The sequence below is a fragment of the Artemia franciscana genome, chromosome 2 (assembly GCF_032884065.1).
Source record: "Artemia franciscana chromosome 2, ASM3288406v1, whole genome shotgun sequence".
In the NCBI taxonomy this organism is placed as follows: Eukaryota; Metazoa; Arthropoda; class Branchiopoda; order Anostraca; family Artemiidae; genus Artemia; species Artemia franciscana.
The window spans coordinates 61,201,845-61,226,422 of NC_088864.1; the positions used below are offsets into that span (position 1 = coordinate 61,201,845).

The window sequence follows — 24,578 nt, forward strand, 5'->3', positions numbered from 1 at the left end:
GAGAAAATATACCTATTGAATGAAAAATGTTTAAGTTATGAAAATAGAAAGCACCGTGCTCGTATTTATAAAGCACCGAAAAGCACCGAATTTAGAAAGCACCGTGCTCGTATTTATAAACTAAGGCATTGCTACAAACTAAGCAAAGGCACGCCCTTTGCTTTTTGGGTATTGTTTGAATACCCAAAGATTTTTGGGTATTAAAACTGCTTGCCCTTATTTCAATGCCACACTCTTGTATCCCCCTATATTCGTAATAGTTTTTTGTGTCAACTCTTGGGATTATTGGAAATTGACAACGGAAGCTGTCAACTTAAAAAGAAAGCTTTTAATTTATATATTTAACATAATAAAAAGAAAAGCTTTTATTTAATTTTTATAGCTTTAAAAAATAACACAACCATCCAGTCCTGAGAAAATGACATGAAATAATTGCAGTCTAAAGCATGAGCTGACTTGCAAAACAGATCGAGAGGATACACACTTTAGATTTTTTAAAGGCCAAATATGTTTTAGTCCTGAACTGCAACCTTAAAAAAATTGCAATTTAAGATTACTAAAGTGAAAGATTCTTCAAGCTGTCAATTTTTGGTAATTATTATGAATGAAGTTTGCCAAAAATTTAAATATACAAAACTTGATGTGGATTTAAGTAGATGGGTATTATTGTTTAATTCTCTTTGTTTATCTTCATCAAAAGCCCTTGCTAAAATTTCATAATCTACTTTACTCGCCCACTCGCGAGTTGAATGTTAAAGAAAAGCTTGTCAACTAATGATTATTATAATGGCTTTAATCCAAATGCTAGTATACGTAAGACAACCTGATGTGAGGTTAGGTTATTAATATGAAAGGTAGGTTAAACTGAACTAAGTATTGTCTATGTGTTTTAATTATTCATGATAAATTCGAAATTGCTTCCTTATGGATTATTGAGATTTATTGTAATATTGACCAACGACCTGAAGCTGCGTTTTCATTTGCTCTTGTTGGCCAAAAGATAAGCTAACAAAAACGCAGCTATAGTAATATCTTTGATTGGTTATGTATCAAAATGAAAGAAAAATGAATACTTACGATATTATGTGAAGATGTTGGGAATTTAGTTTTCATTGTCAAGTCTATTGTGTGTGTTTTTTGTTTTCACGACAAATGAACAACTTTTCACAGTTTCTTTGATTTTGTGTTTTAGTAATTGCCAGTGTGGTGTTTGTCACTAATTCTATTTTTCAGTTTTCATTAGCTTTCTTATGGCGTAGTTGTGTTTTGCTTTTAGGCAAGAAAAATAATTATATTCATTTGTAACCACTAGGCATCCTTTGTAATGCTTGTCACGCATACTTTTTTCCCCTTTCTGCTTTGACCGAAATTGTCCTTGAGATAAGGTTAGCTTTTAAACAGGGTTGCCACCTCAACGTTGTGTCTATCAAATTCCGTTTTAAAATACAACAGCCGACTAAAAATGTTTGAAAGAAAAACATTTGAAAGAAAAACAGACAAAATGTGATACTGGACTTAAAAACATTGATTTTGGTGCGAAAGCAAAGCTGTATGACTCCATGGCAAGGGAATTTTTACTGAAAATCTGTTCATTAGAATTAAATACTAAGATCAAATCTATGTCGCATTTAGACAACAGAAAGTAAAATTTTAGTTTAAAACCACAAAACTAATGGGCGTGCTCCTAGACTTTTCAGCCATACTTTCATTTACATGACTTTTATAGCTGGCAGCTGGGCACTTCATAAGAATTGGGGGACAAATCTTGTATATGTTCCAGAACTCAAAGTAATTGATGATAATTATTGTTATTATTTTCGTTCACATTTCTGAACCTCCCCAAACCAGGACTTGGGGAGGAAACGAATAACCCAAAATTATATGCAGTTTGCGTTACTCTAAGCGCATAACGGACTATAATTTTAGCCCCCTTTGTATAGGGCTAAAGTCTGACAAATAATATTTGAGTTGTGACGCACACCCCTAATTTGAAGGATTTAAAACAGGGGCAATGAGGGAATTACTTATGTCGAAGGTATACATTTTAAAACTTCTAGTTTTGGTTTAAGACCGATTTAAGCCAATATTAAAAAAAAAAGAGTGTAAGCCATGATTTAAGAAATATTTAAGCATTCCAAATTAGATGAACGAGCGCAAAGAGACTCATGAGAAGGGAAAATCTCCACCACCCAACCAACTAAATAAACCAGTCTTTACTGGATTTTGTGTCACTTTTCGGAGAAAGTTGGTGGCAACTCTGGTTTAAAATGAATTAAATAAAGTAATTTACCTTGTAAGTTCTGTGTTACGTTGCTTCAAAACTTGTGCCAAAAATAAGTTCTCAAGTACCCGTTGTTAAGACATCGTTTCAATTGCTTTTTCGATATTAATTCCATATTTTATTATATCTTTGTGGTAATACTATAGTAATTTGCTCAATTTGCTACCTGTAACTACACTAACAGTTTCCAGTTTATACTTTTATTATTTTCTATAGATATAGGCGAGTAAGGGAAATCGTATTGGATGATTGCTAAAATGAGATGTTGCCCTCTTTGTTTTTATGACTTTGATACAGGAATAGAACATCTTTTTTTGGGGCGGATTTCATGCTTGTAAAAAATTCGAACAATCTAGTTTCTTCTATTTTGCTCTATTTCTTTAGAGTGCATTCAGAGGGGGTTTTAGGAGAGGGACAGAGGGGGCACTTGCCCCGGGTGTAGAAATTTTAGGGGTGCAAAATTTCAAATAAATAATCTAATGGTTATAATCATTTTGTAGTTTTTCAAATTTTATTTCTATTAAAATAAAGGAAAAGTGGTTAATAAAAAAGAAGACGCATTTAGTAGACAGCTTGAAAATTTTTTGGGAGACAGTGGGGAGGGTGATGCTAATCACGATTTTGCCGTCGGCATGAGAGAGGCCAAAACTATGACTGACTTCATCTCTTTCTTGAGACGGGGCAGTAACGGTGAACATTCCTGGGTGGGAAATTCACATCACTTAAACATATACATCTTAACTTTTCCTATTCACTTATAGAACAGTATAATAAAGCAAGCTAAACTTGTTTGTCTTAAATTAAGGGGGGGAAGCAGAAAAAAAAACAAGGACAAGAAATAACTATATGAATTGCCCACGTTTGAATCGGACAATCAGCCCAGAAGCGCTCGCAATCAACCAATTATGATTTGTTCAATAAGCGATGGAAGGTCGTTTTTTTCTATTTTACTTTTCAAATAGGTTATGTTTTAGATACAACTTTTATTTTGGAATAGTGTGTTATCTCTACTTGACAATTATACGGACATACTATCTAATTCTGATCCCCAATTTGTTCCTTCGAATAATGCATGTAACGAAAATTCAAAATGATGATCTATTAGAAAGGGCACAGTTTAAAGAAGCGTGAGAAAACTAAGTAATTTACAATAATAAAATAAATAATTTAGTTCAGCGAAGAATATAGAAAGTATGTTGAACAAACCGGTCGAACATATCGAGTTTTAGAGAATTATATATCAGTTGAACAAGAATGTAAATACCGCCTTTTAAATACACGCCACTTAATAAGAGATGCAAATGATGAAAGTGATAGTCTTATGTTTTCATACAGTGCTTTTCCAAATGCAACAAAAATTTAAATCAGGGTCCATGTGGCTAATAGGCTGACGATTAAATTGAATAGTATTTATGTTCTTTGTTTTTAATGAAACGATTGTCTTAACCTAGGGATTATTCGAGGGGTTGTTGACCTTTATAAATCACTTATACAAAGTGACACGTGCTATGCGTGTTGGAACTGTACCGGACCTGGCGCTCTGAGTATGTACACCAGGTGATGGGAAAGTAGGCAACCCCTCGGGATCATTATGACTGACCTGATAGGGGGAAAATTGTATTCTCAAGTAGTAGTGATTTATGTTGTCAAATTGTGAAACTAAAATGTTTGTTCTAATAACTAAATAGTAAGGGAAGTGTGCGATTTTCAAATGCAATTTTAAATTGTAATACCAACATAAATTAGAAAATATATCTTCTAATTTTATTACTATTTAGCTATTAAAAAAGTATTTTTAATTTCAGTCCCGAGTAATTATTTTGCAGACCTCACAGGAACTTTTGAATAATCTTAGAGGTAACCGACTGTGATTGGTAAATTTGCAAAACATTATTATTTTTTATTGCAAAAACAAACTTGCGCGTTGTGAATTGAGAGCCTCATTTGCTAGTTTTGTCTGAAATGGTTGCACTATGATTACTTATCTGAGAAATATATCTGAAGGCACAGGAAGGGGATAACCGTCACTTTTGACTTCTTTAGAAACTTCGTGCCAAATTTTGGCAACAGAATGTAGCGCAATCAAGGCTGTATCCAGGGAGGGGGGCATCTTGTCTGAACCCTGAAAATTTTGTCCAACTTGTAAAAATTTAACGAAATTCATATAAACAAATTATTGTTGCGTTTTTCAATTTTTGTACCCCCCCCCCCCCCAACAAATCCTGGATACGCCCTTGAGCGCAATTATGTTCTTAGATGTAGATTTACCAAACAATAAGTTCTTCGTTTTATTTTTCTGGTACTTAAGTTGAAGAAAATGTAGAATTTCTACTTTTAATGTTTTAACAAGTGTTCTGTTTTTGGCTGTGAAACTCCGAAAACTCAAAAAGTAGTATTACTATTTGCATAACTTTGGTCTTATTTTGCTAATTGAATGTGACACACCGGGATTAAAGTTTCCTAGGAAAAGGTAGTTGACCCTTTGGCTGGGTTTTACCAAACTTTTACGGCATACATTTTTTCTTGATTTATGCTTAATTTACTACCTTGTATGATTCGCCTCCGAAAATCCCTGCAATACTTCTTGCGGACTGCTAAGGAGAGGGATGAGGCAGGGGCTATGCTATGTTCTAAAAGTGTTGTATTAGTCGTAACCCAGAAATATGTGTATTTAATGAAACTTATTGGCAATCTTTGGAATGCTGAGAGGTGTCTGGGTTCCCCCAACCCTTCTAAACGTGGCAATACTTGGGATTAATATAATTTCAAATGAAAGTCAGATGATACGTGTTGAGAGTGCAACCATTTCATAAATATTTACGTCGACGTAAGGACCGGGTCTAGTCTTGTTCTTCTTAAATATAACCCTAAGTGTTTACGTAACAAGCCATCGAGGGATGATTGTAATTTGAAGTGATGATTTCGTCTTGTGTTCAGGGCTCTGTCTTTATAACACTTTTTAAAGTCAAATAAAAATTGTATAATGCATTTTTGTTTTTGTTGTTGTTTTTTTAGCGGTTTGTCCTGCCAGATAACTGTTATGTTCTGTATATGTCTTGACCGGAGTCACACTTTTCTCTGGTAGCCCCATTTTTCATCGAATAAAAATATTTGTCTGGTTGAGTTTTGTGGAGTGGATTTATGGTTGGACTGGATCGAATAGATATCAATTACAGTAAAACAAATAATATAGAAGTTTACGAGTAAGAAAATGGTAAAATTATTGATTATGACCTTCTCCTCCAAAAACGGGGCAATATCGTATAAAAACACACAATTTTTGGTTATAAACTGGTGCAGAAAGAATTCCCGTTCAAGGGCTCCAAAAATGAAGAAATGCATACAAAATATAGGAAATTAATGAGAAAACTGAAATTCTTGAGAATTTTAGGGACGCACAGGTCCATTACCGCCCATTAGAGGATAATTGTAATTTATCACCCATCGAAGGATAGTGATCTTGTGCTCAGTGTTCTGTCTTTGTTACACTAAAAAAAATAATAATTATAACAACAAAAAGTACAATTACATTTTTGTTTGTGTCGTTGTTTAGTTGTTCGTCCTCTTAGGTAAGTATAGGCTCAGCCAGGAGTGGGGTAGCGGCTTGTTTTGTGCATCTGAGAAAAAAAAATGTCTTCACAATAAAAAAAAAAAATGTCAACTCTTGTTTTCTCGGATTACACCTAAAAATTCATTTGTTCGCCCAGCAAAATAATGTTGCAGTAGGCCTTACCACACATTATAACATGTCTTTGAAATTTATTTTAGTTTTTAATTTACATTAATCAGAGTAGTGTCGTTTATTTATTTTCCAGGGGATAATTTCGATTTTATTTCGGATAAAAACCCGTCTAGTTTACATTTTTACCTGGAACTTGCTTTTTTTATGCATATATACATCGATCACTATCTCCCTTATTCTTCATCTTTACTGGCCGTATCGAAGGAGGGGGCACCGTGTTTGAACCCCAAAATTTTCAGGTCGTTGTTTTTTTGTTTTAGCTCTTCCTTTTTTTGGTTTTTTAACAATAATTTTCAGATAAACTGGGAAATTACCCTTTAAACCATCATGGAACACTATTAAGTTTTGACCTGTGGGCCAAATCTCCTTGAGGCCCAAAAGAATGTAAAAGACGGGAGTAACATTATGGTAATTATGTAATTGCATGGTTTTTCAACATTTTCGCCCCCCCCCCCCCCGCTGGAAAACTTGGTTCTCTGTCTTGTTCTCATTAAAAAATTAGATGTCTCTGGGAGCTTAATGAACACACTGTTATATGAGGTGTTATTCAGTGAAACGACCTGTTGTACCTTAATAAAAGCTTTTTGACATTTGATATAACAGGCAATAAACATGAGATAACAAAACGGTTCAGATTGAATTTCTCATGTCTGGTTGCCCAGAAGTTAAATTGGGGTTGAAGGTCAGAGTTAGAAAAGGCGGGTTGGGATAGAGCTTTCTAATAATTCTTGATTTTCAAGAAAAAAACATCATTACGGCCTAGCTCAAATTGAGCTAGGTAAAGGTAAAGAATACGGCATTAGACTTTACAGTCCAACCGGCGGTGCTGATCTCGTTTCTTGGCCCTTCAGCCAGGGAGTGCAATGCCCGGTGTAATCGTAATGTCTTTTTTTGTTTAGAAACGGGAAAATTAAAATTATGGGAATTTCGAAAGTATACTAATGATTTTTCTAAAATTTGAATCTTAATAAGGAAGGGTTACATTAGTAAAATACATATTGTAATTATGTAATTATACATTAATATACACATATACATTAGTAATAACCAAAATTGTAACAAATAGTCAGTGATAGATTTTTTGAAAACTCTTGTTTGCACGGGTGACACTAAAGTGCTATGTGAGTTTAAGGGGCAGAGGAAAGTCAAATATTCCACTCTTGTTTGTTTATTTTGTTTTATTTTAATGATCAAGCTCTTCATTCATGGCAAATTATGCTTGTCTTAAGTTTGGCTGGATACACTGCTTAACTTCTGTTAATTTTAAAGTTCTTTCTTTTTCTTTTTTTCTTACATTTAATGCTTTCCTCAGCCACTTCAAGTTTTCTCACTTTTATAATTTCACACAAGTATCCATTCAACCGAGCCGCATTTGAGGAATCAGGACTATCGCCTCGCTTCTCTTAACTTTATATCTGAATTCAAAGCCTAAATAAAAAAAAATATTTACGTAAATAGCTTTTCGGTTTAACCTCTGTATTTTTGTCTCCCACTTCTTTCCTGCTACACAGCTAAGAAAGTAGTAAGTGATGATAATGCCTCAACAAAGTTCAAACAGGAATAGCAAAATTTGACTTTCGCGGAATTTAAGTTGTCTGATGAGTTTTCTTTTTAAGGCGACTAGCGTCGTAATTGATGGGCATATGAATTTTCAGATAAGTATGCACGTGAAAAGGTTACGTAACAGTTACGTATTTGCTGTGTAATTTTTTCCGTAGCTCATTACGTAAATATTACGGTTTGCAATGCTTAAGAACGGTCAGAGGAATAATCAGTTTTCAGAAAAAACTGACATACATTTGTTATATCTGGGAAGGGATCCTTTGAAGGAAACAATATCAACATTTATGAATAAATATAGGATAAAAGGAGAAAGAATAAATATAGGAACAAATATTATTTTCACTTCAAAACATAAAAAAAGTAATAAAAACTAAAACAGATTCTGGCCAGTAAAATAAAGGAATAAATTAAAACGCGAGCATTCTACGAACGTAATCAGCACAATCCTAAAGAGAAACTGGCGCTATTGCCAAAAAGACAAATCGCCAACGCTGTCTAGCGCTTGACAACTTTTTTTGACCTAAAACTCACATGCTTTTTTTTCAGCCACTTTAAAATGCGAAGAAGAGCAAAGAAAGGAGAAACCTATCCCCAGTGGCCTGCCAAATTAAAGTCAAATCCTTAACTTGGCAAGATTTTTTCCTGCTAATTTGGCCTCGCTTTATGTTGCGTGAATTTTAGCTTCTAGTGATTCTTGAATATAAAAACGATTATTAACCATCACTTACAGATTAATTTCAGAATAATCCCCTTGCAATGTAGAGAAATCATGTCAAATACTCAATTTCTCCGAAATTTTCTACTTTTCGCTAGCAGGGTAGCCACCACGATTAGTTCCTACAGTGATTCAATTGCCCAAATTTGTTCGCTACACCGCTATTTTCGGTGCTATACTAAAAAACTGACTATAATAGTGCTGCAATAGCACTTTCGTGCTATTGCAGCAACTCTGAGTACGTACTACAGTCCTACACATAATAAAATAGTGCTTTCGTACTGCATGCGGTGTAAACTTTTGAATGCAAGTCTTACAGCGGGCAACATGCCACCTAATTTTAATGCAATGTAGGTTAGTTTTATCGTGTAATCTGTATGGGATTCGAGAAGTCTAAGTGGGACACGGGTTTGTGGAAATTATGATGCCTTGTCTTGTGAAAATGGGAATCAGTATAACTTGATTTACCATAAAGTAGAACGTGTTTCTAAGAACGTTGGAAGCCATAGTGGAACTCGGACAATTTTAATATAGTAGAACGCGTTTCTAAGAATCTTGGAAATCATACTATATATGGATTTCTAAAGTGCTTAAAGTTAGTTCCTCCTCTCGTGCAGTACTTCTCTAAAGTTCTTCTCTTGTTCTTGTTTTCAAACCATGTATATAGACTTTATAGAATAAATGAATAGTTTATAGTAAAGAGACTCTTCTTCTATCTCCTCCCACGGGAACCCTTAGCTCTGAAAGATTCGGCTACACGCTTACCACTACACACGTACCGATATTACATGTTTATCAATGTAAGCCCAGACATCAAGGAGTACTGAAGGTTTACAGCGGCAACCCTGGTCTCCAGACGCTACACCGCAAGTGGCGGTAATAGTCCATAATCCACTTCCAACGTTAAATCTCCAAAGATCCAATCTTTACAAATTCCTTGTTCTACTTGCAAGGCACCATGCAGGGCAACAATATGCAGTGAAATGCAAATTACCATACAATGGAATCCAAATTACCATGTAGCCCAACGCAAATTACCATGCAGCATAACGACAGCCATAAACTGACGGACTGCGAATCTGGTTCTTAACATTCCATTATTTTACGGAACTAGTTTTTCAATTTTCAACATCATATGCTGAAAATATGGACAACTCAAAAACTGGAATCACATTTAGAACGTACCTCACTTTTTACCTTACTTAACTGGCTTACTAAAGACACAAGTCATTACTTTAGAAAATCAGTTCAGCCATGAATTTCTATTTCAAAGCTATTTTCAGATGACCTTACTCTGAACTTCATATGAAATTACACCGCGACCATAAAAAAAAAGAGTACGCACATGCAGTCTACACCCTTTTCGACTTGCGACCAGATCAGCATATTGTTTTGAGATGAGTGTATATCGTAAAAAAATTGCACATTATTACAATTCGCTTATCCTCTGCTGACTTGTATTTGCAATGGGCAGAGGAAACGAAAACCATGAAAACAATGCTAATATAATAATAAATATATATATATATATATATATATATATATATATATATATATATATATATATATATATATATATATTTGATTATTTTTCCAACGTGTTAACATCCCCCCCTTCCTTGTAAATTTCGTCGTCTTCACGATGTTGTTGAAAAGAAAATTGTGCCACATGATATCTCGTCCCATGCACTCCCATTTTCTAACTGTCGTAGCCGTTGGAGCGTGCCCTATCTACTGTTGTTCCCAATTATGTAAACCCGTTAATTCAAAATTTCTATGACTGGAGCATCTGGATGTTTCTTCCCAAGTGTGTTTGAACTTTAACACTCAGTTGTCGTCTAGAAACAGTGGAAAGCTGGGGACAATGCTTTCGTTTGGCATACTGATTCTTTTGGCGTTTCTCTATGGTACGTCTTTTAAGCACCTTTATTTGTGAATATATAATTCATTCATTATCCATCAATTAAGCTTCATGGGCCAAATAACTATTTCATCATATGGAGCGAAATAGCGTTGCCTAAGTAAAGAGCGATGTGGACACAACTTATTATTTATTTATTATTTTTATTTTGGTTTAGACTAGGGCACTTCTTATCGAAGGAGTTGTCGTAGAAACTTCGAAAAGGCTAGTGCCCTTTTTAATAGTTGAAAGTGATTGGAGGGCAACTACCTCCCCCCTCTACGCCTACTATTTCTCCAAACACATTCAATCATTAATTTGAAATAGCCATTTTGTTCAACGTAGTTGGAAGATCCGGATATTATGTCTTTGAGGATGACAACCCCCCCAAGTATAAGACAAGGGTTGTAAGTTATGCCCTGGTGCATTTAAGGTATATATAAAAAGGGTGATCGTATTAACTTTGGAGGGGGCTCATTGGATTGCTAATCAGAAGTTTTAGTGCCCTTTTTGAGATTCAAAGTGATCAGGGGTGGATACCCCCCCCTCCACACACACAGACCTTGTATATCCCGAAATGCATCTGATAGAAATTTTGAAATGGTCATTTGTTGCCGTAGAAACTCATAAGAGTTCATTTGATTGAAAATTGACAGGACTAGACCCCTTTCTAATTGTCAAAATTGATTGGAGGGCAATAAAACCCCCTCAAACGCCCAAATTTCATCTAATCTAACCAAATACATCTAATCAATATTTTGGGATAGTCATTTCGTTCAACGTAATTGAAAGGTCCGGAAATTATGTCTTTGAGGATGACAACCCCCCTCCACAACCCTCAGGGCAAAGGGTTACAAGTTTGCCCCGTGAGCATATAAGGTATATATAAAAAGGGTGATCGCTGAAACTCCGGAATGGGCTCATTTGATTGGAAGTCAGATGTTCTAGTGCCCTTTTTAAGATTCGGAGCGATCGGAGGGTGGATACCCTCCTCCCAACCCTTGTATTTTCCGAAATGCATCTGATGGAAAATTTGAGATGGCCATTAGCTGTCGTAGAAATTTCGAAAAGAGCTCATTCGAGTGGAAATTGAAAGAGCTAGTGCTCTTTTTAATAGTCAGAAGTGATTGGAGGGTAACTACTCCCTCCCACCATGCCCACCACTTCTCCAATCTCATCAAGTCATAATTTTGAGATAGCCATTTTGTTCAACTTAGTTGAAGGGTCCGGAAATTGAGTCTTTTAGGAGGACAACCTCCCTACAGCTCTCAGGGCAAGGGTTGTAAGTTATGTCCTGGGGGCACATAAGATATATATAAACAGTTTGATTGTATAAACTCCGGAATGGGCTCATTTGATTGGAAATCAAATGTTCTAGTGCCCTTTTTAAGATTCGGAGTGATCGGAGGGTGGATACCCTCCCCCACACCTTGTATTTTCCTGAAATGTATCTGGTAGAAATTTTGAGATGGTTATTTGTTGTCGTAAGAATTTCGAAAAGAGCTCATTCGATTGGAAATTAAAAGGGCTAGTGCTCTTTTCAATAGTCGGAAGTGATTGGAGGGCCACTACCCCCCTCCACGCCCACCATTTCTCTAAACATATCCAGTCATAATTTTGCGATAGCCATTTTGTTCAACTTAGTTGAAAGGTCCAGAAATTATGTCTTTGAGGATGACAACCCCCATATAGCCCTCATGGCAAGGGTTATAAGTTATGTCCTGGGGGTAAAACTCCGGAATGGGTTCATTTGATCGGAAATAAGATGCTCTAGTGCCCATTTTGAGACTCGGAGTGATCGGAGGGTGGATAGCCCCCTACACCTTGTATTTTCGCGAAATGCATCTAATAGAAATGTTGAGATGGTCATTTGTTGTCGTAGAAATTTCGAATAGAGCTCTTTCCATTGGAGATTGAAAGGGCTGGTGCTCTTCTTAGTAGTTGGATGTGAATGGAGGGCAACTAACACCCCCACCACGCCTAAAATTCCTCCAAACACACCCAGTCATAGTTTTGAGATAGCCATTTTGTTCTACTTAGTTGAAAGGTCCGAAAATTATGAATGAAACTTTATTTACCCTCTAAACACACAATAGTGGTGTCAAAATGGAGCGTACAAGGAAAAGGAAAAAAATAATAAAAAAGGAAACAAAAGGCAACTTCAACAGGAAACCAATTATAAAAATCACTAAATAAATTATTTGAAGTATCCAAATTCTGTTCAAAAAGCAAACTACGCCCCGCGACAACAACATACGGATCAACAACTCCATATATAGAAACCATACACCGTTTTTCGGCACACAGAGGTACGCCCAGTAGGAACTTGGCGTACCGAAAGAAAATTGATCGACAAGCTCTTTTATCTGACTTACTAAAAACACTTCAAAAAGGCGACAAAGCTAACAAATAGTGCACAGAAAACGCTTTATAAATTTTAGAAAGCACACTCCTTTTATAACGTGCTTTACAAGGAACAAGCAGGCCGTATGCCTTGCGAAGCTTTGTACCTAGAAACTATAATAGAAGTGCTCGAGTATGCTTTAGGTCACTTCCAATGGGTAATCCAAGGTAATTTATGCTTGGCGACAGCTAACAGAAAAAAGTTGGATGCAGTCAGTTAGTTTTATTAGAGAGACAGAAGAAGCTGTCAGGAAATGCTCCAGTAAGCATAGCACATCATTACAGCAAAGTGCACTTTCAAGAAAGGGCAGTTTTTCAATTTCACTGCCATTTATATTCCACGAGCACACCTTTAGCCGAGGAGTTGTCAATTATTCCCCATTAGCTTCATTGTTACTGAACATTTTATACTATAGCAAGGATGGTCATCAGAACCGCACAATGCACATTTTACATCTTTAGAGCAAGGGTTCTCTCTTGAGTTCTTGTGATCATCGGCGCAGCGAGAACATCGAGTATTATGTCTTTGAGGATGACAACCCTCCTACAGCCCTCAGGGCAAGGGTTATAGGTTATTCCCTGGGGGCATATAAGGTATATATAGAAAGGCTGATAGTTAAAACTCGGAGGGTGGATACCCCCCCCCCCCCCCACACACTCACACCTCATATTTTCCCGAAATGCGTCTGATTGAAATTTTGAGATGCCCATTCGTTGTCTTAGAAACTTAGAAAATAGCTGATTCGATTTGAATTTGAAATGACTAGTGCTCTTTTCAATAGTCGAAAATGATTTGAGGGTCACTAGCCCCTCTCCCACGCCCACCATTTTCCCAAATATATCCAGTCAAAAAATTTTTTGAATTAATAATTGTAAAAGACGATTTTTTTAGTCTGAATAAAATGAATGATTGGATCAGTGCCAATATCTAAGGGATTGTCACTTTGTTTCAGCCGTGAGTGGACACGGGAGTCTGACTTGAGTTTAAACTTAAGTCTCCATCGGAAGGGTGTATAGTATGTTTAACTAACTTATTGAAGTTATAGTCGTTATAGTTAAGTAGAGTAGTAGTAGTTAAGTATTAGTAAAGTACAGCAAGTTAGAGTAGTAGAGTAAGTAGTAATAGTTAAGTCTAAATGGTTATGTAAACCCGTCGGACCCTATTTTGTATTCACGAATTTGTCATTTTGCGTTTCATCAGCAAAAAAATGAAGTCGACTTTAAATAGGGGAAGAGAACAGTTTCGCGTGTATTATTAGTGAAATTTTATCTTTTCTGGTGACTCGGTGGGAAGCAAGGGGTAACTTTCCCACGACACCAAGTACGCACCCCATGATGTCGTTTTACTCCAGCATATAAGCGTTGCTATTCTATAAGCCAGTGCCATTGTTTGATGTTGTTTGAAAGTTGTTTAATTGACAGAATTCAAAAAGTTCAAATTTTGGTTATTATATTGCTTCGTTGACATAGTTTTATTGCTGAAGTTTTGTTGCTGATTAATATTCGGAATACTTTTATCTTGTGCTATAAGGCTTGATATCAGTAAACAGACGCGAATAAATTATGATTCCCTTTGGGGCTGAAATTACAAATGTTTGGGTGGATTGGAGGTATAGCACTTTCAGCTGCCCTCCTGTTGCCAAATTTAAAATCCTCCTCAGTCTTCTCTGCCCCTTTATTCTTCCTTCTCCTGCGCCGGTCGAAATTTTAAATTTCAACCCTAAACCTAGTTTGAAGTATCTCCACTCTCATCCTTCCTTTCCTCAACGGTACCTAAGAGTATCAACTTCAAAGTTTCAACAGATACCCTATTTTGATGACCTAAAAGGGGCAACTCCATCCCTCGAGCTATTCTCGAAGTTTTGCAGATAAGGTATTATGATAAGCTGGTTGTCGATATTTTCTTTCGATTTAGGCATACCTCCAACACATAGCTCAACGTCCCTATGTCTCCCTCCTCATCCCATCTCTTGATCTTCCATCAAAGTATCAGCTTGATACTTTAAGTTACTTTCAAGATATTACAAATTTACCATTTTGACAGCCTGGAAAGGCATGGTGTCTTTTATTACACCTTTCTATTCAACACGTCTGAGCTTGTAAGTCCCATAAGAACATAGTGTGAAAATTACTAATTGATTAGAGATATAAATTTGTATCCCCAATCCTTACCCCTAAAGCAAAAATTTGAAAACTCTCTGTCCCACCCCCTCCTTTTCCAATGGCACCCTTAAGTTGTAACTTCAAACCCTTAGCCATTCTCAAGATGCTGCGAACATGCAATTTCGATAACCGCAGTGGATACGTACAGTGTCTTTTCATTTACCTTCCCTAAGTAAAAATTTGAGGTCCACTTAACCTCAGCCTAATACTACCTGAAAGTTTGAAATCTATCCCAACCGTTGATAAACGACCACCATGGCATTCACTTCAAGTTCTATTTTAACACTCTTAGTTGCTCCTGAAATACTGCAGATATGACACTCTGAAAACCTGGATGCAAATATTTATTTATGCATTGAAAACCCGCCTACAAGAAATTGAAAAGGACGGATATATATATATATATATATATATATATATATATATATATATATATATATATATATATATATATATATATATATATATATATATATATATCTATATATATAAAAATGATCAGGTGACGTCATGTTTCTAAAAAACTAAAAACTAAAAAAAAAACTGAAAAAACTAAAAAAAGGCAAAAACTACAAAAAAAACTAAAAACTAATAAAAAAAATAAAAAAGCCGAAAAACTAAAAAAACTAAAGAAACTAAAAAAAGGAAAAAAACTTAAAAAACTAAAAACTAAAAAAAAACTAAAAAAAAAGGAAAAAACTGAAAAATAGAAGAGAAAAAGAAAACTAATAAAATTAAGAATAAAAATAAAAAAATAAAAAAGATAAAAACTAAAAAAAAAGTAAAAAGAAAAAACGAAAAAAAACTAAAAAAGCTAAAAAAAAGGTAAAAACCACTAAAAAACTAAAAAGAAAAAAAGGTAAAAAACTAAAAACTAAAAAAAAGGAAAAAACTGAAAAATAGAAGAGAAAAAGAACTAATAAAATTAAGAATAAAAAAAAAAAAAAAAAAAAATAAAAACTAAAAAAAAAGTAAAAAGAAAAAACGAAAAAAAACTAAAAAAGCTAAAAAAAAAGGTAAAAACCACTAAAAAACTAAAAAGAAAAAAAGGTAAAAAACTAAAAAAAATTTTCATCTAAAAAACTAAAAAAAAACTAAAAAAGGTAAAAACTAAAAGAACTAAAAAAGAAAAAAAACTAAAAAAAGGAAAAAAACTGAAAAATAAAGGAGAAAAAGAAAACTAAAAAAATATAAATAAAAATAAAAACACTAAAAAGATAAAAACTTCAAAAAAAAAACTAAAAAGAAAACAGAAAAAAACTAAAAAACCTAAAAAAAGGTCAAAACCAATAAAAAAAACTAAAAGGAAAAAAAGTGAAAAAATTGAAAATTTATTTCATCATATACCAATTCAAAAACGAATGTATACCGGGATGACAACCGGGACACAGGGAATATAAATGACACAACTACAACAGGGACGCCGGGGGCACAGGGGGATATAAATGACGACCGGGACACCGGGACACAAGGAATATAAATGACGCCCGGGACGCTCAAAGAGAAATCACAGACTGGGACACCGGGACACAAATGACGACCGGGACACAGGGAATATAAATGACGACCGGGACACAGGGGCATAACTACAAAGGGGACGCCGGGGTGCACAGGGGGATATAAAAATGACGATGGCGATTCAGGGAATGGTCGATTAGCAATCACCATCAACAAAGCTCAAGGGCAATCATTAGAATCATGAGGTATAGATCTGAATACGGATTGTTTTCCCATGGACCATTATATGTTGCATGTTCAAGAGTCGGTAAACCTGACAATCTATTTATATGCACAGACAATGGGACAGCAAAGAATGTTGTATATTCGCAAGCTTTATGTAGTTAAAAACATATATATATATATATATATATATATATATATATATATATATATATATATATATATATATATATATATGTATATATATATATATATATCTATCTATATTCACAGGTAGGACATAGGGACACAACTACAATGGCGCGTAACTAATATGGTTCGTAACGACTTACGCGTGCGGGGGGGCTTGGGGGGGGCGCGAAGCGCCCCCACCAACTAGGTGTTGGGGTGGCGCGAAGCGCCACCCCAACAGCTGGTATATATATATATATATATATATATATATATATATATATATATATATATATATATATATATATATATATATATATATATATATATTAAGTTATCGTAGGTGCACCCTTTTGACAACCTGGATAGATATAATGTCTTTTGATTTAGTTAGACACCCCCTCAACGTTTCCTGAGAGTTTCAGCTTAATACAGTCAGCCGTTCCTGAGATATTGCAGATACGCTATTTTTACAACCTGGACGACGACGTGTTTTTTTCCCTCAAAGGGAAAAAAAAGGGAAAGGGTTTTTTTCCCCAACATTCCCTCAAAGTTTTAAATGAATACCGAAAGTAAAACAGTTCAAAATAGGGATGAAACCTTTTTATTGACAGTGAATAGATATAAAATTATTTAACTGGATATTTCGAACATATATACAGTGTTCATCATCAACAGTACTCCGTATATGAAATGGGTTGTTCCCTCCGCAGTCCCTCGCTCTTTACGCTAAAGTTATTAATTGTTTTAAAAAGTAGAATTGTGGCAAAGAGTCAAACTTTAGCGTAAAGAGCGAGGGACTACGGAGGGGACAACCCATTTCATATACGGAGTAATTTCTGTTCGTTTTAAGTTTTAATGTCGCTCCTTACTTTCAGTTAAAAAAACTATTTTTTTTATTTAATTTCTGAACGTTTTTGAATTAATGCATGTTTGATTTTGGCTCTCCGCACATAAATTATTGAAATGAAATTAGTATATTAATTTTTTTTTGGCTAAATGGCTTTCTCTTAGTTTTGATCAGACGATTTTGAGAAATAAGGGGTGGAGAAGGAGGCCTAGCTGCCCTCCAATTTTTCGGTTACTTAAAAAGGCTACTAGAACTTTTAATTTTCAACGAACGTTTTTATTAGTAAAAAATATACGTAACTTAAGAATTAACTTACGCAACAAACTTTTATATTCTTATATTTTTATTATATGTACGAGGGGGTTTGTACCCTCGTTAATACCTCGCTCTTTACACTAAATCGTAAGTTTTGTCCCAATTCTTTAAGAATGACCCCTGAATCAAAAAGGCCGTAGAATAAATAGTTGAAATTACTAAAAATATTTTAGCATAAAGAGCGAGGTATTTATCTCCTCCTAAATACCTCGCTCTTTATGCTTAAGTATTTTTAGAACCCCTCATATGCGTAATAATATCTGTTCGTTTTAAATTTCAATGCTATTCCTTACTTTCATTTGAAAAAAACGTTTTCATGTTTATTTTTTCATTGTTTTTTTTATAGTAATGCTAGAAAATCCTGCGCCCTTTTCATTGAATTTTTCTTCCCCCCATGACACATTCCTCAAAGGAAAGATCCTCCAACAAAGCCCTCTCCCATCAACCCCACCCCCCAAACCAAAAAATCCCCATGAAAACGTCTGTACACTTCCCAATAACCATTACTATATGTAAACACTGGTCAAAGTTTGTAACTAGCAGCCCCTCCCCCAGGGATTGTGGGGGAGTTAGTCATTCCCAAAGACATAGTTATTATGGTTTTTGACTATGCGGAACAAAATGGCTATCTTAAAATTTTAATCTGTTGACTTTTGGAAAAAAATTAGCGTGGGAGGGGGCCTATTTGCCCTCCAATTTTTTTATCACTTAAAAACGGCACTAGAACTTTTCATTTCCGTAAGAATGAGCCCTCTTGCGACACTCTAAGACCACCTGGTCGATACGATGACCCCTGGGGAAAAGAAAAAAAAAAACAACAAACAAACAAATAAACACGCACCCGTGATTTGTCGTCTGGCAAAAAATATGAAATTCCACATTTTTTTAGATAGGAGCTTGAAATTTTTGCTATAGAGTTCTCTGATATGCCGAATGCGATAGTGTGATTTTCGTTAAGATTCTATGACTTTTAGGGGATAATATGAAAAAAACTTCGTTTTCTTAAAGAGTTAAAGAGGCTGCGTCCCAAAGTCGAACCTTAAAACGTACAGGAATTAGGAGAGGCAGTTGGGGGGTTAAAGACTCTTTTGTACAGGTATTTTGTTGTGGGGGGACTTCATTGTTACTAATTACTAGTTTCGGCACAATGGTTCTCCTGTCCTCTTGTGTTTAACGTTTTGCGAAGTTATTCCATTATTCATTCATTTCAATTTTTTGTTAATTAAAAGAGGGCCTTTCCGAAGCCAAGAGCGGGGGGTTTAGGGTGGCGGTAGCCCCCCACAACAAAAAACCTGTACAAAAGAGTCTTTAAAAGCGGGGGGTTTGGGGGGCGGCAGCCCCCCAACTGCCTCTCCTAATTCCTGTACGTTTTAAGGTTCGACTTTGGGACGCAGCCTCTTTAACTCTTTAAGAAAACGAAGTTTTTTTCATATTATTTCTGTACGTTTTTCTACAATCCATGGTGGATGTAATTTAATAATTCCTGTACTCCTCGTACAGGAATTAGGAGAGGAAGTTGGGTGGCTGCCGCCCCCCAACCCCCTCCGCTTTTAAATCATTGTATAAAATAGAAAAAAAATAGATAGAATGACCGAAATGTTTCTTTTGCTCATAAGAAGCTAATATTCTGTTATCTCTCAAATGATAGGCAGTCCAGGTGTTATCAAAATTATACACTTTTATTTTGATCGCTACGCCCAAAAGCCTATAATAAAGAATTTATTCTAAAAATGCCTTCTCATATAGGAAACATCTTAGGTAATTATAGTAAATTATATATTATTTATCTTATTTAGCAACTATTTATATAAAATAAGTAAATATCCACGGTTCATTAAATCATTGTATAAAATAGAAAAAAAAATAGATAGAATGACCGAAATATTTCTTTTGCTCATAAGAAGCTAATATTCTGTTATCTCTCAAATGATAAGCTGTCCAGGTGTTATCAAAATTATACACTTTTATTTTGATCTTGTGAAAAAAAACCGCCGTAAGAGACTTGAACCATTGACCCGAGGATTAAAAGTCCCACGCTCTACCGACTGAGCTAACCACTTACATGTGTCTAAATATAACTTTTAAATAATTTTTAAAAATTTCAAATTAACATGGGCTCTTATGGAGAAATGGGTTAATTAAGTAGCTAATGCGTGGTTTCTGGAAAACAGGGAAGGAGTTATCGGATCGAGCTGAAATTTCGCGGGTGAGCTCCTGGGCCCTAGGGGACCTTAACTTGGGAATTTCAGCCCGATCGGACAACGTTAAAGGGGGGCTGGCGTTGGTGGGTCGAAACTTTTGGCCAGATTTTCCCCATGAAGGAAAAGTCGGAGGGGGATGAAATTTGGCAGGTTTCTTAGTTAAGGCTCGGGCTACGAAATGCATCCCTCCCCATCCTCTGCGACCACTGGAACCGAAGATCGCTTAACATTGTCGTGGTTCGCCTCTTTATAGAGGCACGAGTGTGCCTCCTTGATGTTTCCCCCTTTTTTTCCAAAATAGGGCAAATTTTCTCAGGCTCGTAACTTTTGATTACAAAGACTAAATTAATTGAATCTTATATATTTAGAATCAGCGCAAAAATTCGATTCTTTTGATGTATCTTTTAGCATCAAAATTCCGTTTTTTAGAGTTCCGTTTACTATTGAGCCGGGTCGCCCCTTACTACAGTTCTTTACCACGAACTGTTTGAAAAGAAAATAATTCGGTATTTCGGGGCTTGTGACATTATTACTCCTTTGCGGAAGTTAGGCTCAAAATTGAAAAAGGATTATATTTTTTCTCTGGGCCCCTTCCACCTGGGCCAGTTCGTTTATTTTCCCGTTAGTTTTCACCTGTTTTCGCTTTATAGTTGTGTTATCTCTTAGCAGTTCTTTCGTTAGTTGAGTTATGGCTGTGGTGTATATGTTTTATCGCTCGTATAGTTGTGTTATTTTCAAATTATTCTCCATAATAGAGAGGCTCCGAACACCCAGCATTGTATATTAAGCTCTTAATTTGACGTTTTTTTCTAACGTGACCAGATTCGTCCTGCGCCCTTTTCATTGAATTTTTTTCCCCCGTGGCATATTTCTCCAAGGAAAGATCCTCCCACATAGCCCCCTCCCTCAACCCTACCCCCAAACCAAAAAAATCCCCCTGAAAACGTCTGTACACTTCCCAGTAACCATTATTATATGTAAACACTGGTTGAAGTTTGTAACTTGCAGCCCCTCCTCCAGGGACTGTGGGGGAATAAGTCATCCCCAAATACATAGTTATTATAATTTTCGACTATGCTGAACAAAATGGCTATCTTAAAATTTTGATCCGTTGACTTTGGGAAAAAAATGAGCGTGGGAGGGGGCCTAGATTCCCTCCAATTTTTTGGTCACTTAAAAAGGGCACTAGAACTTTTCATTTCCGTTAGAATGAGCCCTCTTGCGACATTCTAGGACCGCTTGGTCTATACGATGACCCCTGGGGAAAAAAAACAAACCAACAAACAAACAAATAAACACGCACCCGTGATTTGTCTTCTGGCAAAAAATGCAAAATTCCACATTTTTGTAGATAGGAGCTTGAAACTTCTACAGTAGGGTTCTCTGGTACGCTGAATCTGATGGTGTCATTTTCGTTAAGATCCTACGACTTTTAGGGGGTGTTTCCGCCTATTTTCCTAAATAAGGCAAATTTTCTCAGGCTCGTAACTTTTGATGGCTAAGACTAAACTTGATGAAACTTATATATTTAAAATCAACATTAAAATGCGATTCTTTTGATGTAGCTATTGATATCAAAATTCAATTTTTTAGAGTTTTGGTTACTATTGAGCCGGATCGCTCCTTACTACAGTTCGTTATCACGAACTGTTTGATTGGAAAATATTGTCTGAATACAAGTCCTTTTATACAATGTATGACGTCATTGCAATACTATAATTTATCTTTTTTGCGCTTTAAATGCATATGACTGTTACGTTATTCGTATGAACAACTTTTTTTTTCAAAATTAAGGCGTTTTATAAGGCTCTATGTATAGTCAGCTGAAGTGTCCACGTCCTGCCCATGACCCACCAAAATATTGTCTTGCTCTACCAGTGAGGCCTGCGCCTCCACTTTGGGAACCACGGCCTTAGAGCAAGTATTTTATCAAGTCAAAAAGCCGCCAGTTGAGGTATTGACATCAATTTGAGCATCGACTTAGTTTTTTTTTGGAAAAGCAAGGAAATATGACGTTAAAACAGTTAGTTACTTTTGTCAAAAGCTCAGTTTTCTTATAAAATGTAAAAAGTATACTTTCACTTTTCATTTCGCCATAATGAAGAATTTGTATGTTTTAAAAACTCACTTATTTTGCCTTCTTATTTACTTCCTAGGCAGTGAATGTAAAGTCAATATACCGTACAGAGAAGGTGTTGAATATCGTTATGATTTCGAGGCAACAGCGACAACTGGGCTCCTGGAGCCAGAAGGAAATGGAGCAATTTACCGAATACTTTATAAGATATATATTCAGGCTTCTCAGGGTATAGCTCAAATACAGGTAATTTATTTCCGATTTTTTTTAATGTTGTTTTGAATCACTGGAAAGCGAAACCTTGGCATTTCGGGTTAATTGTTAATACTTGGAGTTCCAATAAAAAAAAGATAGCTCATTGAAAGATGGGACTTAAAAAAACGAGAAACTCAATTTTGACCCTTTCTAATTAAAAAAAAGAGAGTGAAAAAGCCTTTGTGTTGCAACTGCAACTATATAAAAGTATCTTTATTCAAGTCTTATCTCTGATTACTTTGCTTGTGAGCGTAGCAACATCTAGCATTTTCGTACCTACTATGTACTAGTACAAAATAGTTTCAATAGTATGCGTCCCGTGATGTTTTACTACACTGGTTACAGATTTGATAGCAAGAATACTTTTGATTTAAAAGTTAATTTATAAGCCTTTACAAATTACTCCTTTTCGAATGAAAGATCTAAAGCCGGACTGGTCAGCCCTGACAAAAACAAAGAGAGAAATTCTCAAGATGAAGAAAACAAACGGGACTACAGCCAGTAGAAGAAAAAAGGAAACTAAAATGACGCGGATATTTCACCTGCGTAAAACAAGGCGTTTTCAACGCTAAGAAACAAAGATAAAATCTAAAATAGCCTAAAAGTAAATTAAATCTAAACCAAGAAATTGAAACAACAAACAATATCTATGCATACATTGTTGCTACTTTTAATTTTATTTTCTACTGTTTCAATTTTATTTTCTTGTTTTTTTTTTCAGTCGCTTCAGTATTCTCATTGAAGCAACTCTATTTAGCTTTTGTTGTGCTCAATCACATGGGCTCAGTGTTTCTTTTCGTTAAAGACATCTTGTTTTTATATAGGCGAAATATTCGCGTCGTTTTAGTTTGCCCTTTACTTCTACTTTCCGTAGTCCCGTTTATTCTCTTCATATTTATATTTTTCTCTCTCCTTGTTTTATTACTCCCATATGCAAGTTGATTATTGCCTCGAATATTCCTTTTTCTAGCCATCACTCTTTAAAAATGAGGTCATCGAAAAGAACAAGAAGAAAAAAAATGCGAAGTAGAAAATACAAACATCGAGCACAAAAAAAGAAAAATACGAGACACTAGAGCTAGAATAGGACAGAAAACGTTAAATCTTTTTACATAAAAAAAATCGGTGCTCTGTGGTGCACCATGGATCATCACATTAAAATTCTATATAATACTAACTATACTGGTGTGGCGCGAAGCGCCACACCAATACCTAGTTGGTGTGGGCACTTCGTGCCCCCAAGCCCCCCGCGCGCATAACTGGTTACGCGCCACATTAGTTACGCACCATTGTAGTTGTGTCCCTGTGTCCCATATAAATAGATTGTCAGGTTTACCGACTCTTGAACATGCAACATATAATCGTCCATGGGAAAAACAATCCGTATTCAGATCTATACTGCATTTTTCTAATTCCCTGTGTCCCCGTCGTCATTTATATATCCCCCCTGTCCCCCCAGGCGTCCCCGCTGTAGTTGTGTTCCTGTGTCCCGGTCGTCATTCTGTGTCCCTGTGTCGTCCCGGTCGTCATTTATGTTCCCTGTGTCCCGGTCGTCATTTATGTCCCAGTGTCCCGGTCTGTAACGTCATAAAGTCTTCAATTGCTCTGGTTTTGCAGACAGTTGAGGAAGTTTAACTTTTCCTGAGGTGCAACACATTCCCATTTTTTCACCATTAAATTTCAAGGCCTTGCAATAGGGACAAATGTTAGACGTAGTCCCAATTTGATCACATCTACTCAAGCTATAATCATCGACTGGGCTGTACCTGAATGCCAGGCGGTCTGTAACGTCATAAAGTCTTCAATTGCTCTGGTTGTGCAGACAGTTGAGGAAGTTTAACTTTTCCTGAGGCGCAACACATTCCCATTGTTTCACCATTAAATTTCAAGGTCTTGCAATAGGGACAAATTTTAGACATAGCCCCGATTTGATAACATCTACTCAAGCTATAATCATCGACTGGGCTGTACCTGAATGCCAGGCGATAATTTTCACGTTGCTCTTGTGATTCCTCGGCATGATTTTTTTCAGTAATTTCTCTTTGAGCCGCAAGCCTGTTTTCACGTTGCTCTTGTGATTCCTTGGCACGCTTTCCTTTGGTAATTTCTCTTTGAGCCGCAAGTCTGTTTTCACGTTGCTCTTGTGATTCCTTGGCACGATTTTTTTGGTAATTTCGCTTTGAGCTGCAAGCCTGTTTTCATGTTGTTCTTGTGATTCCTCGGCACGCTTTCTTTTGTTACTTTCTATTTTAGCCGCAAGCC

At 35.8% G+C, this 24,578-nt stretch overlaps 2 protein-coding genes across 2 annotated transcripts in view; both read left to right on the forward strand.

Moving 5' to 3' along the window:
* LOC136043888 (RNA-binding protein Unr-like) overlaps positions 1–8,152 on the forward strand; it is an 85,250-nt gene extending 77,098 nt beyond the window's left edge. The window contains exon 14 of the mRNA XM_065728907.1: positions 8,133–8,152. The gene's annotated coding sequence lies outside the window, so the exon portion shown is untranslated. The remainder of the gene's footprint in view (positions 1–8,132) is intronic.
* Positions 8,153–10,025: 1,873 nt separating this feature from the next.
* Positions 10,026–24,578, forward strand: part of LOC136043889 (uncharacterized) — a gene marked incomplete in the record, with an annotated part of 113,453 nt that continues 98,900 nt past the window's right edge. The window contains 2 exon segments of the mRNA XM_065728909.1: positions 10,026–10,208; positions 22,141–22,307. Coding sequence (XP_065584981.1) covers positions 10,166–10,208; positions 22,141–22,307 — 210 coding nt within the window.